Genomic DNA, 17,071 nt, shown 5'->3' on the forward strand with positions numbered 1-17,071 from the left:
ATTACATAACTGCCAAACCACTGAGAATCATGGCCCAGCCAAGGTGACGTATAACCTTAACCATCACAGCCAGCATTACTCTCACCTCCAACCTTGGCGTTAGTTACTACCAGATGTACATCGTTAATGCACAAAATAGTCATATAGTAAAATTATTTTTACTGCTGTCATAAATGAAAAATGTTGGATAACGAGATAGTTGATAAATCAAGAGTGGGCGTAGTAGTACTCAGTCTGTTCCAAATGTAATATATCCCAACTTCCTGGCCCATACTCTGCTAGCATTCCTACCCTTAGTCATGTCCGTTGCTTCATTGCTGTCTCCATGATTCTTATGGTTTGTGGTTGTTCAAAGTTCATGCTTTCGGTTCCGGGGTAGGGGAAAAGAACTCTCTTGGCACCTTTCTTGTCTACCAAGTAGCTGTGGCTCCTTAATTTCCTTGGCACTTTCCCATTAATATATCTCAGAGGATGTATTTATATGGATATATGTATTTCTAGAATGGGTAGTCTGATTTCACTTGTTCTCAAATTTAATTATGGGGATGAGCTTAACCCTTGGTTCCCTTCTTGCCATATCTCTCTTAAGTTTTTCTGGCTTTATCCCCATGGAAGGGGAAGTGATTTTTCACTGTTTATTCCATTTTCCTCTGCCTGGGGCTAGTGTCTCCTTTTAACTACTTTAACCCTACTACCATCTTAATCTGTGGCCTTCTCCTTAGCAAAGACAAAGGGAGTAAAGAAGGAAAAAAGAAGAGTAGCAAACATTGGTTGGGACAAGGTCTCTAAGCTAAACAGATGTAAGGAAAGAAAGAAATGAAAGTTCAGAGATTTAATACAACAAAAAATGTATTCAAGGCAGAGTAAATTTACAGATAAAGAGGAGGTGAAATTAAGATAGGTGTTGAAGGCTAACTGGAATGTTAATAGATAGGGATGGAGGCAGGGGCACAGGGTGTTCCACATTCAGGGAAGATCATGAGCGAACTTGAAATAAGTACAGGACACGTTCGGGGAACAGCAGTTTCATCTCGCTAAAACAGAGGGTGCTGGGAGACTACAATGGGAATGCAAATAGAAGACCTGCTATGAAGTCCTTGAATGTCTAGGTGAGGAATTCATACACACTTCTTTAAGGAATGGGCGTTTACCCACAGCTTTTGAGCAAGGTAATGTCATAATCAGGGCTGTATTTAGGAGATTAACCTAACATCAATATGTGGGACAGAATGAAACAGGAGAGCCCAGGGACAGGAACACTGGTTAGAAGTCAGTTGCAATATTCATGGCAGTTGGTAATAAAGATCCGGGCAAAGCTACGAGGATAATCAAGAGAAAGGTGGATTTGAATATAATATTTGTCATTGTCAAATCTGCGGAGAGTGCAAGAAGTACGAGGATTGATAAAAAGCACCTGGATTTGGTCATTAAAGGTCACGGGTGACCTTTCAAAAAAGAAGTTCAGTAAAATTTTAGAAGCAAATGTCAAATTGTACAGGGTTAAAGAGAGGAGCCCTGGTGGCATGGTGGTTAAGAGTTCGGCCGCTAACCAAAAGGTTGGCACTTCAAATCCACTAGCCGCTCCTTGGAAACCCTACAGGGCAGTTCTACAGTCAGAATCGACTCGCTGGCAACGGGTTTGGTTTTGGGTTTAAAGAATAAGTAGATAGTGACAGAAGTGGGGGCTGCAAATCTAGACTCCTCTTCAAAAGTTTGGCCTTAAACATGTCAGAGCTGCAGTTTAATGAAAAGGTTCAGCTTAAGTTAAAGAGTGGGAATTGGAATGGACCCAATCAGTTAGTGATTACCTCTAGCCAGAGTAGTCCAGATTCTAGATCAATGGAAATTCCAGGTATCACAAATGACTATATTGACGTATTAGGTAAATATAATGTAGATTGATGAGCCAAGACCAGAAACTATTTTAGAAATCTGTTTCAAACTATAATGTTTTTCCGTAAAAGCATGGGATTCCATGGGGAGAATGTTTTCTAACAAGCACATACAACCTGTTGCAACACTTGTCATGAAGCTGATATCTTATAAATAATTCATACTGCAAAGCAGAGCTAAGATCCCTGCTGTGTGTTACTCATTTATGGCCCAGAACGGAGACTAGTGGCTTCTATAAAGCCACTGAAAACAAAAAATTAAGCTGCTGAATGCATAATTTTGGGTCTGTGGAGACTACGGAACTTGAGTTATACTGTCACAAAACAGTGGCAAATGGTTATTTTGCTCTGACCCCCTAGCAATTTGCGGAATGCCAACACATTTTAACACAGAATTCGAACTGACAAGATGACTCTAATTCCAACCTTACTTCATTAATATGAAAACGCTTTGAAAAATAGATCTTTGGCTAATGAAAACACCATCTGTTGATGGCTTTTTGCCACTGTTTTCTTACACTAGTAGACATAATTTGAGGAAAACACCGAACATTTACTTACTCACTTCCTATTCATTTACAAGGAACTAAAGCCTCCTCTCAAATTGGAATTGATTCTCAATAATGAACATATGCAAAGGGAAGCAGAGAATTGAAGCAATTACGCAGTCTATTTCCTCACCCCCTTCTCTATCATGCCTAGCACTGATGAATCATTTAGAACTAAAAATGTGAGGCCACTCTAGGTTTGAATGATTTGATTTGGCCAAGTAATTGTCTTGTCTATACTCTGGCTGAACAAACAAAGAGCATGTATTATGCATGTGTGTGTACAAACTGTCCGTATGTAAAACTAAGCATGTCCCTTTTTTGTTTGTTTGTTTTGAAAATTAGTTTGTTTTGCTCTTTTCTTGTACAGCCCAATTAATGTCTGGGCAAGGCTCCCTCTGCCCAAGCCCAGTTAATCTAACTTCCTCAGAACAGTTGAACTGTGACAACGAGAGCGGCAAAGTGGCAGGGGAGATTGGAATGGAGATAATCTGCCAGGGAGGAAACAGAGGACAGGCGGTTGGCAGGGAGAGCAGGATGAAGTTTCCATTTCCTGCTATAGGAGTTTACCTCTGGTTCCTTCTGTGTTTCCCCTTTTGTGAGGGTTAGAGCAGCCACTTTATTTCATGAAATAGCGAGACCTTCACCTCCATCTAGATAACTACATCATTATAGCTCTCACAAAACTGCACATATGTCTGAACAGCACAAAGTGAGGGGAAGACTTGGCTGATTTCCATAATTGAGATTTTAAAAGGCCTGAGTTCGCTAAATTGGCAGCCTACGCTGATTCAATTTTTACCCCAGTTCCACTTTATTCGTGTTGTATAGACTCGGCCTCTTTGAGTTTTGTTATGCTCTTCCCAATGAGGAAAATGTTCAGCCATTTCTGAGAAAACCAGGCACAAGCTATTCTTCATCCAGACAGCATCCCATAAAAAGAAATGGCTTCTCTAACCCTCTTAAATAATTGCTGATTTATTTTCACTGCATAGACATGGGTTATTTCAGGTAACTCTCTTGTTGGCTCCCTCAAGGACCTTAGCTATACATTAAAACACCAGCTCTTCTTTAAAGCAGAGGAGATTCTCCTTATGGTGTAAACCGGCCATGATTTCCATTTCTCATGTTTCATGAAGACACATGTATGAATACATGGACAACATTACCTAAACCTAGACATCTGATGTGGGAATCGAACTTTGTGGAGCTTATGGCATTAAATCCTTAAACCAGATAGTGGCGGGGGTGGGGGTATGGGAGAACAGAAGAAGGAAAGAAAGGACAACCCATCCCAAGCCCGAGTTTTCCAATGGACATAAGTCAACTTTATCTTTAAAAATAATCTGAGCCAGTGATCCCATTACTATTCATGGACATGCCATTTTTGACATCACGCACTGACATTCCCAGCTCTTCCAAAAGCCAGCAGCCAGAATTTTCACAAGCTTTTAGGGTCACATTCTGCCTTCTTTTCTTAACTGCTTGTCTTAAAATACTTACTTTGCTTTTACTTCAGTCTGTCACTTTACGTATCAATTACATATGGCCTTTCAACAGCAGAACACACCATCTGGTCCACAAACTGAAGCCCACACCCTTATGCCAGAGTTTATTCCTTCCCCAAACATTTATTTGCTGTAGCATAGACAGACACAGGCTATATCCCAGAATGAGAGGCAGGTGATATGCTGGATGTATAAGATCTATTTTACTTGGGTTTGTTAGAGAAACATAAGACCCTGAAGCACAGCTAAGTGAAACTAGTTGCCACCCCCCTTCTTTTCAGAAGGTTCTGAAACAATTAGCACAGTCCCACGCTTTTCCTCCTCCCTTTATCAGGAATGCTATACAAACTGTCTCTCATCCTTTGCTTTTCCATCTTTTCAGGTACACAGCATTACTAAAGCTTTATAAATTATTACTGGAAACTTCTAAAAGAAAATCTGTACCAAAAACCCAAACCCAGTGTTTATTTTGATAACACTCAGGATAGGAAACCAAAGCCAGCTCCACTTTCCTGGAGGCCTCAGTATTGTATTCCATTTGCACTATTCTTCAGTCCCTGCCTCTCATACACATCCCCTCCTCCTTCTCCTTTACCTGCTCTTCTATCACGTCTAACTTCTAGACCATCAGTGTACTGCAAGGCTCACTCCTTGGCCCTTCTGCAGCTCACTACCACGTGGCTCTACCTTCATGCTCGAGATACACTCAAATCTATTTCTCTTAACTGACCTTTCCACCACTGGAAAGGCCTGCATTTCAACTCCTTTTAGGACTTGGCCTTTCAGTCTGAGAGTATCCCATGCTTTCTCTCCTCCGGAGATTTGAACTATTTTCTTTTGCACAGAACACTCTCCCCGCCACACACACACCCCACCCCATCCCCCTCCCTGAATGGGCCTTCAAAAACCTGTCCCCAACTTTCTTAATGTCCCTCCTATCCAATGCACTCCCACAACACCATGTATTCCCCCATCATAGTACATACCACACTGGTTTGTAACTATGTCCTTAGTTGTCTGTCTCCCCACGCTAAACTGAGAGCTCCAGTTGGCACTGTGTCTGCCTTTATCATTGTAACCCCAACACCTATCCTAGTGCCCGGCACCTTATAGATGCTCAGTAAATGTTTGATGAATGAGAGAATGTTGGATGACCCACATTCACTTCAAACTCAACACATTTAAAGTCAAATCATTCCACCAAAACTGATGTCCCTTCCAAGTTTCCCTATTTCTGTCCTTGATACCACCATTCAAGACATCCTACTCAAAAATCATTTTAAATTCTTTTTCTTCATTTTCTATAACCAATATAAGTACTCACTAAGTTCCATCAACTCTTTCTTCACAGTCTTTCTCCAGTTTAACCCTTCTTCTCCAACAAATCTATTCCTGTTTTTTCAGCTCAATGAGTTTCTTTCCTTGACCCCTCCTCCATGCTTCAGAACATCCTGTGCAAAAACCTTTGTCATGGCACTTAAGATGCTGAACTGGAATTTTCTATTTATTTGCCTATCTTCTCTACTAAGTGCAAAGCCCTTCAGGGCAGGGACCGTGCCTCATTGCCTATATGCCCAGGTCCCCACCACAATGTCTTAAATTGTAAATGTTCATTAAACAAGAAAAAAAAAAACACCCCGTTGCCATCAAGTCTATTCCGACACATAGCAACCCTACAGGACAGGGTAGAAGTGCCCCCGTAGGGTTTCCAAGGAGTGGCTGTGGATTCAAACTGCTGACCTTTTGGTTAGCGGCCAAGCTCTTAACCACTGCACCACCAAGGCTCCTCAACTTGCTCCCTAGGTGGTGCAAATAGTTAAACTTGACTACTAGCCAAAAGGTTGGCAGTTCGAACTTACCCAGAGGCACCTTGGAGACAGGCCTGGTGGCAATCTGTGTCTGAAAGGTCACAGCCTTAGAAACCCTATGCAGCAGTTCTACTCTGCACACATGGGGTCACTAAGAGTAGCAATCACCTAGATGCCAACTAACAACAACAAAAACAACACTTGCTCCCCAAACTCAGAAACAATAGAAAACCTCTTCCAACATCAAACAAAGCAAACTCATTGCCATCGAGTCAATTCTGACTCAGTAGAACTGCCTGATGGTTTCCAAGGAGCAGTTGGTCGATTCAAACTGCTGACATTTTGGTTAGCACTGAGCCACCAGGGCTCCTCTTCCAACACCAAACAAACAAACCAAACCCATTGCCATCAAGTCAATTCCAACTCATAGTGACCCTACAGGACAGAGTAGAACTGCCCCATAGGGTTTCCAAGGAGCAGCTGGTGGATTTGAACTGCCAAACCCTTTGGTTAACAGCAGAGCTCTCAATGACTATGGGACCTTTTAATACTATGAGAGCAAAGCCAGAGAATCAATATAAATCTTGGAGGGAAAACAGGAGCTCAAGGCAGTCTTAGCCACAGCTTTAGTAAAGATGGAATAAAACACATTTTTACCCACATATACAGAAAAAAGTGCAGATTTATGCATATTATAAGGAATGGGGAAATTATATTAAAAATTAATAAATAAGTAATGGGGCAGAAGTCTCGAACAGTTATGAGACCACAGAAAAACCAGATCTAAAAGCAAGAATGATTTTATGATCATTAGTTGAAGGCCTGTTTAGCTGAGATACCCTATGAAAGATATTGCCGCCACCCCCATACACACATATCCACTCCCATCACTACCACCACCTTATGAGAGCTCAAATCTGCACTCAAATGTTTTACTCTTATTATATTTTATTGTTAGGTGCTGTTGAGTCGGTTCCAACTCATAGCGACCCAATGTACAACAGAATGAAACACTGCCCGGTCCTGTGCCATCCTCACAATCATTGCTATATTTGAGCCCATTGTTGCAGCCACTGTGTCAATCCATTTCGTTGAGGGTCTTCCTCTTTTTCACTACTTTACCAAGCATGATGTCCCTCTCCAGGGACTGGTCCCTCCCGATAACATGTCCAAAGTATTCGAGATGGGATGAAATGTTGCCATCCTCGCTTCTAAGGAGTATTCTGGCTGTACTTCTTCCAAGATAAGATTTGTTTGTTCTTCTGGCAGTCATGGTATATTCAATATTCTTCACCAACACCATAATTCAAAAGCATCAATTCTTCTGTCTCCCTCATTCATTGTCCAGCTTTCACATGCATATGAGGATTGCAAATACCAGGGCTTGGGTCAAGGCACACCTTAGTCCTCAAGGTGACATCTTTGCTTTTTAACACTTCAAAGACGTCTTTTGCAACAGATTTGCCCAATGCAATGAGTCATGGGTGTTGATTGTGGATCCAAGTAAAATGAAATCCTTGACAACTGCAATATTTTCGGTTTATCACAATGTTGCTTATTGGTCTAGTTGTAAGGATTTTTGTTTTCTTTACGTTGAGGTGCAATTCATACTAAAGGCTGTAGTCTTTGCTCTTTATCAGTAAGTGCTTCAAGCTCTCTTCACTTTCAGCAAGCAAGATTGAGTGATCTGCATATCACTGGTTGTTAATGAGTCTTCCTCCAATCCTGATGCTGCATTCTTCATATAGTCCAGCATCTGGGATTATTTGCTCAGCATACAGATTGAATAAGTATGGTGAAAGGATACAATCCTGATGCACACTTTTCCTGACTTTAAGCCATGCAGTATCCCCTTGTTCTGTCTGAACAACTGCCTCTTGATCCATGTACAGGGTCCTCACGTGCACAATTAAGTGTTCTGGAAATCCCACTCTTCGGAATGTTATTCATAATTTGTTATGATTCACATAGTCAAATGCCTTCGCATAGTCAATAAAACACAGGTAAACATCTTTCTGGTATTCTCTGCTCTCAGCCAAGATCCATCTGACATCAACAGTGATGTCCCCTCTTTCCATGTCCTCTTCGGAATGTTGCTTGAATTTCTGGCAGTTCCATGTCAATGTACTGCTGCAACCATTTCTGAATTATCTTCAGCAGAATTTTACTTGAATGTGCTATTATATTCACGTACTGTGATTTTTTCCTAGGTGGAGAAGGGAGTGGGAAACAACTTCTTCTGTTCCTTTACCTAGGTAGGGTGTGATATTTGATAATCCACCCTGGCTCCACTGAAGACTTTTTCTTATCATCAAGATTTGTAACCTGGCTCATTTAAGTAGGGAATCCCCTAGGCTCAGGATAGGTTTTACTGAGGCTCTAACCCTCCCTAGGGGTGGCTACAAAAAGCTTGTATTACACTCATGGCCCCCAGCACCCAACTTATCTACAGATATGCTCACAGAAGATTAACATAAAGGCTTTCTCATTCTCAGATACTGTGACGCACATTTATAGATACACTTAGATATACAGACACATAGTCATTCTCAGCCACTTATCCATGCAGAAATACGCACACTTGTGTATATATAGATACTTACATATGTATGCAAATGTACCCTCTCTCAACCTAGTCTTTCATAAAGATAGTTCTCTTTCTTTCACATTCATACTCATACCGGTTCAGAAACAGTCAAATGCCCATTGGTAGATAAGTTGAGAGGGTATCTGTCTTGGAAGACATAAGTGGGTGTCAAGTGGGTGAGAGGGCAGATGACTGGGAGAAGGTGGAGACTGAGTGAGAATAGGTGTGTGGATGACAGGGAGTGATTGAGTAGGAAGAAGGACAACAATCAACAATGATAAGGTTCTAGAATATCATATTTTCCAATCTTTTAACTCTCATTTTGGCTTTCCTTTGAATATTCTCTCCAAGGCTCATATCTCTCCTCTTTCTCCGGTGATCTCTAGCTCTCTGTTTCAGTCAGTCACTCTTCTTCTGTGTGTGTGTGTGTTACTTTCCTGTGACAGAAAGCTTACTCTAGTGCCAGGTAATATTTTAAAACAAGACCCTTGATATGTAAATGTAACTGCATTTAAGAATTATTTGTAGCAATGAATTTGTGGAAATGTAATAAGAAAAAGAAAATGTGCTTGTTTATTCCTTTCAGGAAATTCCTCAATTCCCCCTGGTTTTCATCAGCTATATTTTTGGCAGGCTGTGGGCAATGGAAATGTGAAGACATGACTCTGAAAGAGAATTATAATAATCACATCTGATTTATACAGATGTCACCATAGGGTTAGACAGTTGGAAAACCCAGCTATCAAAATGAATACACACTTAAAATTAAGGACATGCCCATACTTTTGCTAACACTCTGATTTTTAACGTTGTTAGTAGTTTACAGGATTTTTTTTTTTTCAGATTTCTAAAGTATTTATAGTGGCAAGACAGATTTATATCTTAGAAAACAAGAAACGAAGCAAGTTATAGGTGCTGGTATATTTTCCTCAAATTCATTATGAAGACTTTATAACAACAAGATCCCACAGATGTAAATGTAACTGCATTTAAGAATTATTTATAGTAATAAATTACACTGGGGGGTGATACTCAAGAAATAAAAGACATAGAGCCTGCCCTCAAGAAATTTACGGTATATTTGGGGTGGGCTGGAGTGGCCTCATGGGCTTTGAACTGACCACTAAAGAATAGGTAGGATTCCTAAGCAGGCCAAGAAAAGAATACAAAGAGAATGGTCTATTTTGCAGACAGTTGGGAGGCTCATGTGCGTAGACGAAGGTAGTATGTTTAAGAGTAGTAGGGGGAAAAGATAGAATGAGAGTGAGGTTGTAGAGGCCTTTGAATATTGAGCTGAAGTCTGTCAGAAATAGAGAGCCACTGAAATTTGACTTGTTTTTAACAAAGCTAATTTTTTAAAAATATTTATTAATACAATTATATCAGTATTTTCTAAGGGGAGGAACTCACGTGATAATATTCTAAAGCGTAAAACAGTGTTATGGAAACACAGCACATATCATCGACTGAGATATATATATACATATATACACACACACTCACATATATATAAAACAAAATGAAACCCATTGCCATCGAGTCAATTCCGACTCATAGTGACCCTATATAGAACAGAGTAGAACTGCCCCATAGGGTTTCCAAGGAGTGGCTGGTAGATTTGACCTGTCGACTTTTTGGTTAGTAGCTGAGCTCTTAACCACTGTGCCAGCAGGACTCCACACACACACGCACACACTGGGGCTAGTAAGGTAAAAGAGAACAGTGGCAATGGAGAAAAAAAAATGTACTCTGCTAGGCCTTATACTATGTAATAACTGTCAGGAACACAAGAATTCATTGTCATTTAAGAATTAATTGACTCACTGGTAAACTTCTGAAGGACATGTGTCCTGCATTTCAACCTTACAGGTAGACTTGACAGCGAAATAAAAAGCATGAAACTATACTAAGTACCCCAAACCCTCTAATCCATTTAGAGTATTGCTTAAGAAGCCAGGCTGATTTCTGGTTATCCTGACCTATCATCATTACTGAACAAATAAATATTAGAGGCCACTAATCCTAATCAGAAGGCGTCCTGGTGGCACAGCAGTTAAATGCTTGGCTGCTAACAAAAAGGTCGGCAGTTCGATTCCACCAGGTGCCCCTTGGAAACCCTATGGGGCAGTTCTACTCTGTCCTATAGGGTCACTATGAGTCAGAATCAACTCAAAGGCAATCGGTTTTTTTGTGTGTTTAATCAGGGAGATTAGTACATAAAGAGTAATTATAAAACCCAACAATGAAGCTCCAGAACCAGAAAGTAGAAATAAAACAGTGTCAGTTACTGACCAGAAGGTCAAACCCCCAGATATATACTATCACTCTTCCCTTTCTCCTGAAGGACTCCTATGCATCTCTCAGGGCCAGGGGAGTATGCTCAGGCAGGCTCTCCCACAGCTTCTGACAGATGGCTTTCTCCTCGGGGAAGAATCAAGCAAATTGAGGGATAACTGCTTTGGGTAACTTAAAATTAATCCAAAGAAATGAGTGTATGTGATGCTAAAAGTCAGACTTCCTCTCTGCTTAATGGGGAGAACTAATATCTTTTTGGAGCCCTGATGGTGAAGTGGTTAAGAGTTCAGGCTGCTAACCAAAAGGTCGGCAGCTCGAATCAACCAGCTGCTCCTTGAAAATCCTGTGGGGGCAGTTCTACTCTGTCCTATAGGGCTGCTATGAGTCGGAATCGACTCCACAGCACACAACACCAACAATATCCTTTTACATCTGGCAACAAACCAAAGTGACCTCCACACACAAGCAGCACCTCCCCTCTCCTTCCCCAAAGTCCAAGATGTTCCAGACAACATAACAAACCACACGGCTAGGGATGATTCATATGTTTCCACTCTCTGTCCAAAAATGAGCAAAAAAAAAAAAAAAACACAAAAGTTCCCACTTAATTTATAATCAGAATTATCTGTACATTTCCTAAAAAATTAAAGGGGAACTATTTAAAATCTGGCCTTCCTTTCTCCAAAAATTACTGATTAGTTACAGACTTCAGTAAGGTATCTTTTGGTAAAATACTTGTGTATTCCATCCGTTGCTGGAGATGAGAGCTGTATCTGCTTGATGCCAAATATCATTCAATGATTTCAGATGTTTTCAAATCGCTGGTGTTCTGTAGATACAGGCTTATTCTATCTCGTCTTTTGTGTTATCTCAACAGTACATATGGATACAGATTTTTCTGTTTGGAATATTTCTCAAGGCCATTGTCTTATTATAGTCCCAACACCTGCAAATACTTGGCAGAGGTTGTTCCATTCTCTCCATGTCCCCCCACTCTTCCCACAACTCCGCCCCTATCTTTTGTCATTATGAAGCTGTAAGTTTATACAATATGTCCTTTCTTGATGCTGTTATTGTCTATCTATGACCCATGAAATGTGCAGTTGCTAGAGCATAAGGTTAAGTTTCAAATCACATTTCATGTGGAAAACTTCGGTTCAAAACAAAGAGGCAGCAAGATATAGCTAGCAGGCGGCAGGTAGAAAGGGTACAAAACTCAGGGTCTAGAGGCTTATTTCCAGTTCCCCTACTAACCAATTCTGTGACTTTGACCAAATCACTTAACATCAAAGTCTCAGTTTACCCAAATTTAAAGTGTATGTAGGGCTTGGACTAGACCAAGTCCAAGCTCTAATATTTTATGATTCTAAGAATTGAAATCAATGAGATTATTCCTCTCTGCAGCCCTGATGGAGTCCCTGGGTGCTGCAAATAGTTAAGCACTCGGCTACTAACAGTTTGAGTCCACCCAGAGGTGTCTTGGAAGAAAGTCCCGGCAATCTATTTCTGAAAGATCAGTCACTGAAAACCCTATGGAGCGAAGCTCTACTCTGGCACACATGGGGTCGCCACAAGTTGGAATCCACTCAACAGTAACTGGTTTGTTCTTTTTTTTTTTCAACTCTGGATATGAATGAGAGTATCACTTCAAGTGAAATCATCAGACCATACTGAATTCTGTACAAAATTTATAAATATTAGATATAAATGATAACCAAAAAGGCACAAACCATTGTCAGTGTGACTCCCCTCAACAACAAACTACAGTGTTGCTTGCAACAAACCACAGAAGGAAACTATCATATTCTGAATATTGCTACCCTTATCAACATTATAATTTTACATAAAGTTACAATGAATTTTCCAGAGCATGTCAGGAAGAAAATTTCCACCCCTGTCTTGCCCTCCTACCTCCCCATCTGGGTCTTCTTTCTAGTTTTGTCTATACACTCCTGCCTGATTTTTGGATGGTAATCATATTATTCATTTAAACGCTTTATTTTCCTGGAATCTCTGTTAAATAGATCCCTTCTTAAGAGATTTTATACCACATAGCAGGTAGGCAATGGGAATACAGCAATTTGCTGGATCTCGCATTTGTTAACATCATTGTGAGGTTAAAGCAGGGCTTTAAAATATAGGCACTTAGACTTGCATATAAACATTATATCGCACAACAACAATGACCACAAATCAACTGATCATCAAAAAAACTGTCTACCGGAAAAGGAAGAGTGAGACATGGGCCTCACCTACAAGTAACTTTTGATTTAAAGGGAATCTGTTGCAACCCGTTGCCGTCGAGTAGATTCTGATCATAGTGACCCTAGACAGAGTAGAACTGTCCCCATAGGGTTTCCAAGGCTGTAATTTTTACAGAAGCAGACTGCTACATCTTTCTCCCAGAGTGGCTGGTAGGTTTGAACCTCCAACCTTTCAGTTAGTGGCTGGGTGCTTAACCACTGAGGCACCAGGGCTCTTTTTAAAGAGGGATAGATGTAGCTAAACAAAATAAATTATCATACCAAAAAAAAAAAACAGTGTCCACTGAACACGCATAAAAGACTTTCAAGACAGGGACTGCAAGCAAGTGCTTCAGTCTATAACCCCCAAAAACGAACGCTGGCACAAAACATTATACTGAATTAAATATTTATTGTCTTCAGTTTAAAATTTTTAGTTCAGGCATTTGATTATCTCTCCTGACTTTGTGGTACACTGATGTTTCTTTTTTTGTTTTTGGTTTTGTTTTTAAGGCAGGCTTAGAATTAGCCCCCTGTTAAGTGCTTATGAGGAGGCCTGGTAGCGCAGTAGTTAAACACTTGGCTGCTAACTGAAAGGTCAGTGGTTTGAACCCACCCAGCTGCTCCGCGGAAGATGTGGCAGCCTGCTTCTGTAAAGATTATAGCCTTGGAAACCCTATGGGGCAGTTCTACTGTCCTACAGGGTCACTGTGAGTTGGAATCGACTCGATGGTAGTGGGCTCTTCTGTTAAGTGCTTATGGCAATTTATAAGTGGCCAGTGCCAAACCTTTGTTTCTTTGACGTACCTAGTAAACACACAAACATAAACTAATATCCTCCACAAAAATCTCTCACCTACATAGATATACTACTCAGACACCTCCACCCACACCTACAGAGACACACCCAATCTTTCCATTGCTAACACATGCATATGCAAATCAGCACATATGCTAATTGCAGTACACCTACACAGGTACTCACACACTTAAAGAGGTGGAAAGATCATAGCAAAGATATGTAGTGTGTAATATGTCACTGACAGAGGAGAAAGGGTGCTATTTCCCCGTTCAGACTACTGATGTGGTGGGCCACGGGCTCTTCCCCCACCCCAGAACTGGCCAGAAGTGTATGAATGCAAGCAAATTTATGCAACAGATTAACAGGCTGCAGTGACAGCTTTCAGATGGGTAGGTTATTCCTCATGAAAACAACTTGGCATTAACTCACTTGACATATAGGAAAAGTGACCCATTTTATTACTGAACTTGCTAACTATATTACTGCACATAAAGGAACAAAGTTGTGGTGCAAGGGATATTCCCCAGATCCCTTACCTTGAGTTTTTCAAATCGATCATTCAGGGATGCCACCTGATGGTCTCGGTGACGCCCCACCAGTTTGCATAAGGCACAGATCAATTGGTCATCGGATACACAATACATGTTCACTTTCTCATTCTCATGGTCCAGGCAGGTGATCCCTCGAAGGTGCGTGTCTGGCACTGGTTCTACCAGCCGGTGGCTGGTGAAAGGTTTCTTGTTGGGGTGCGTGGCCCGCAGGCAACGGTCACAGTAGGAGACCTCACAGGTGATGCATGTTTTCACTGCATCCCGGGGAGGGTCCTGCTCACAGAATTGGCAAGCAATTCGCTCACTAGACATGGTGGTGCTGGGCCTGTAAGTCCTCTCCCGGCGGCTCTCACTTGGGGAGTTGGGCCCACTTACTGAAGCCTTCTGGAAGCGGTCAATAATGTTCTGCAGGGTCACATTCCTCTTGAGGCCGTCCAGCCCCCGGTGGTTCAGTGAGATAACATACCTGCACGTAGGACACTGGAAAGCAGTAATGGGTTCAATGGATTCACCAGAACTGCAGCTGGAGACCAAGATGCGATGGGCACAGCCGAAGCAGAGGCTATGAGCACACGGGAGCAGAAGGGGGTCTTCAAACAACTCTAGGCAGATTGGACAGGTCAATTCAGACTCCAGTGTTTCCATCTTTAGTGAAAATAATCCTGCTGAGGCATTAAGAACCACAGAGGCTGGGCTTTCACCTGCAAGGAATACAAAGCAAGAGGTATTAAGCATTTCCAAAGGAAAAGTAGATGTAGCATAATTATACATCAACCAATGGGGGCTTTACATGCTGGACTCCCCAGGGATGTTTGAGCAATAGGAAGGCAATTTTGGGGATTAATCAGACAGCCTTTTTACCTTCTTCAAACCTTGTTTTTGACAAATGCCTGAATTTATCTTCCTGCACTAATAAATAGAACCTAGTGGCCACTTATGAACCCCAGTTTACTGATTAACAGTCCTATTCCAGCTCACAACATTGGTATGGATCATTCTCTCACATATTGTCCACTGACATCTCGTCCTGGACTATGATGATCCTGAGGCCCTGAAAAATTACCAATCTCCATTCTCCAATGTTGTTCTCTATTTCACTTCAAAAGTAAAATATAGGGGTTGTTCCTATTTCGCATCCAATGGAAGAAAAACAAGGCCATATTTCAAAATAACTCTCTAGTTCTTGAAATAAGTTCCATTCTGAGAGCCTGTGTAAAAAAAGCAGAGAGAGCTTTAGAAAAATGCAGTTCTTAGTGTAGGATAATAAGTTCTTCAGAGTGTGTACTTGAATTACTTCCCATTTCCACTCATGGAAATTTCTGTTCCATCTCCTTTCTAGTAAACTGAGTTACTAGGGACAAAAGATGATCGTTTTTACTTTCACTTTCTTCCCTTGCCCTCAGAAAATCCTTCATTTCATCAAGCTGAATCGGAAATGATTTCAACTTTTTGACTTACTCAACAATAGTTGCTGATAAATGAAGACATATTACCTCGTGGCTTCAGTTTGGTTTTATTATTAAACACCTGCTGAATTTGCACAAGTCTGCTATGAAGCTCATCACCCCATGTGACTTTTCTTACTTCCTAAAACAGGAAACAAATCAAAAACGGGATGCCTATCAAGATCTCCATATTAACTAGCAAGGTGAGCATCCAAAAATTTCTGACAGCCAAAAATTTTCAGAGCTAGCAGCCTTCACTTTAGTGTGCATCACAGAGGAAAAGAAGTCGCCCAACTGACAGGAGACTAAACTCTTAGTCGATCAATCCATCTGTTCTCCCACAGGCATTTCTGAGCTGAACATATCTTCAATTAATTAAAATCTACACACATAAATATTCTGTCAGCCTTCACTGAGGAAAAGTATAAGATATATCTTATTGACTGAAAATGTTAATCCTATTTAAGAAAGAAAGGTATCTCTTGTTTTTGAATAACTTTGCACATAAATATTCTGTCAGCCTTCACTGAGGAAAAGTATAAGATATATCTTATTGACTGAAAATGTTAATCCTATTTAAGAAAGAAAGGTATCTCTTGTTTTTGAATAACTTTGTTTATCATTTCTGTATCACTGGAGACCCTCATCAAGGCTTGGAAACTTGATTCTGTAATTGATACTTGTTCAGATATCATCATTTATCAGTGTTATCTCATAGCTCTCTTACAGGATACTTAAATACTGAGTACAATTATACCTTGTGCATAGTTATAACAGATGTATCCCTAAAAGCTGTTTCTAAATAAAACCTTTCAAGTGCACTGATGTAACTGGCTAAATTTACTAACGGAAATCTATAGGAAATTGGGCTGTAAAAGCACATGATCTTTTTGTAGAACAATCACTGCCAGTTGGTTTAGTAGGTTCGGGTGTTTGTATAGCCACTTTTTAAAAAGTGAAACGTATGGTATTCTTATTTTGTAAGTCACAAATACTTGAAATTCTATTTTGTAGCTTATAACATCTATCAGCATACATTTAGAGGGACTAAAAAATAATGCAATTAAGATGTACATATTTCATAGAATCTTTCATAGATTCCAGATTTCAACTCGACAGGAATATTGTCTTAAACAACTCCACCTGATGTCCCTCAGATGCTCAAATTCAACATGTCCATAAATGAACTCATTATTTTCTCAGTCCAATCTGCACTTCTTCCTATTTTCACTATCGGGTATCACCATCCAAGCCTAGAAACCTAGGAGTTCTCTCATTTACATGTTATCAACTCAACCCCTGGTGCCTTCCAGAACATTCTGTTTTATTTCATTTACATATCTGCTTCTCCAGCAACCTCTCCCTGCTCCGCAATGGCATAGATTATTTCCT

General features: G+C 40.6%; 1 protein-coding gene across 5 annotated transcripts in view; it reads right to left on the bottom strand.

Annotated features, from left to right (window-relative positions):
- MID2 (midline 2) overlaps nucleotides 1-17,071 on the bottom strand; it is a 107,651-nt gene that overhangs the window by 78,366 nt on the left and 12,214 nt on the right. For all 5 annotated transcript variants that reach the window (XM_049871747.1, XM_049871742.1, XM_049871745.1 and 2 more), the window contains exon 2: nucleotides 14,220-14,935. In XM_049871747.1, the coding sequence (XP_049727704.1) occupies nucleotides 14,220-14,879 (660 nt within the window). In that variant the 5' untranslated portion in view covers nucleotides 14,880-14,935. The remainder of the gene's footprint in view (nucleotides 1-14,219; nucleotides 14,936-17,071) is intronic.

The sequence above is a fragment of the Elephas maximus genome, chromosome X, assembly GCF_024166365.1.
Source record: "Elephas maximus indicus isolate mEleMax1 chromosome X, mEleMax1 primary haplotype, whole genome shotgun sequence".
In the NCBI taxonomy this organism is placed as follows: Eukaryota; Metazoa; Chordata; class Mammalia; order Proboscidea; family Elephantidae; genus Elephas; species Elephas maximus.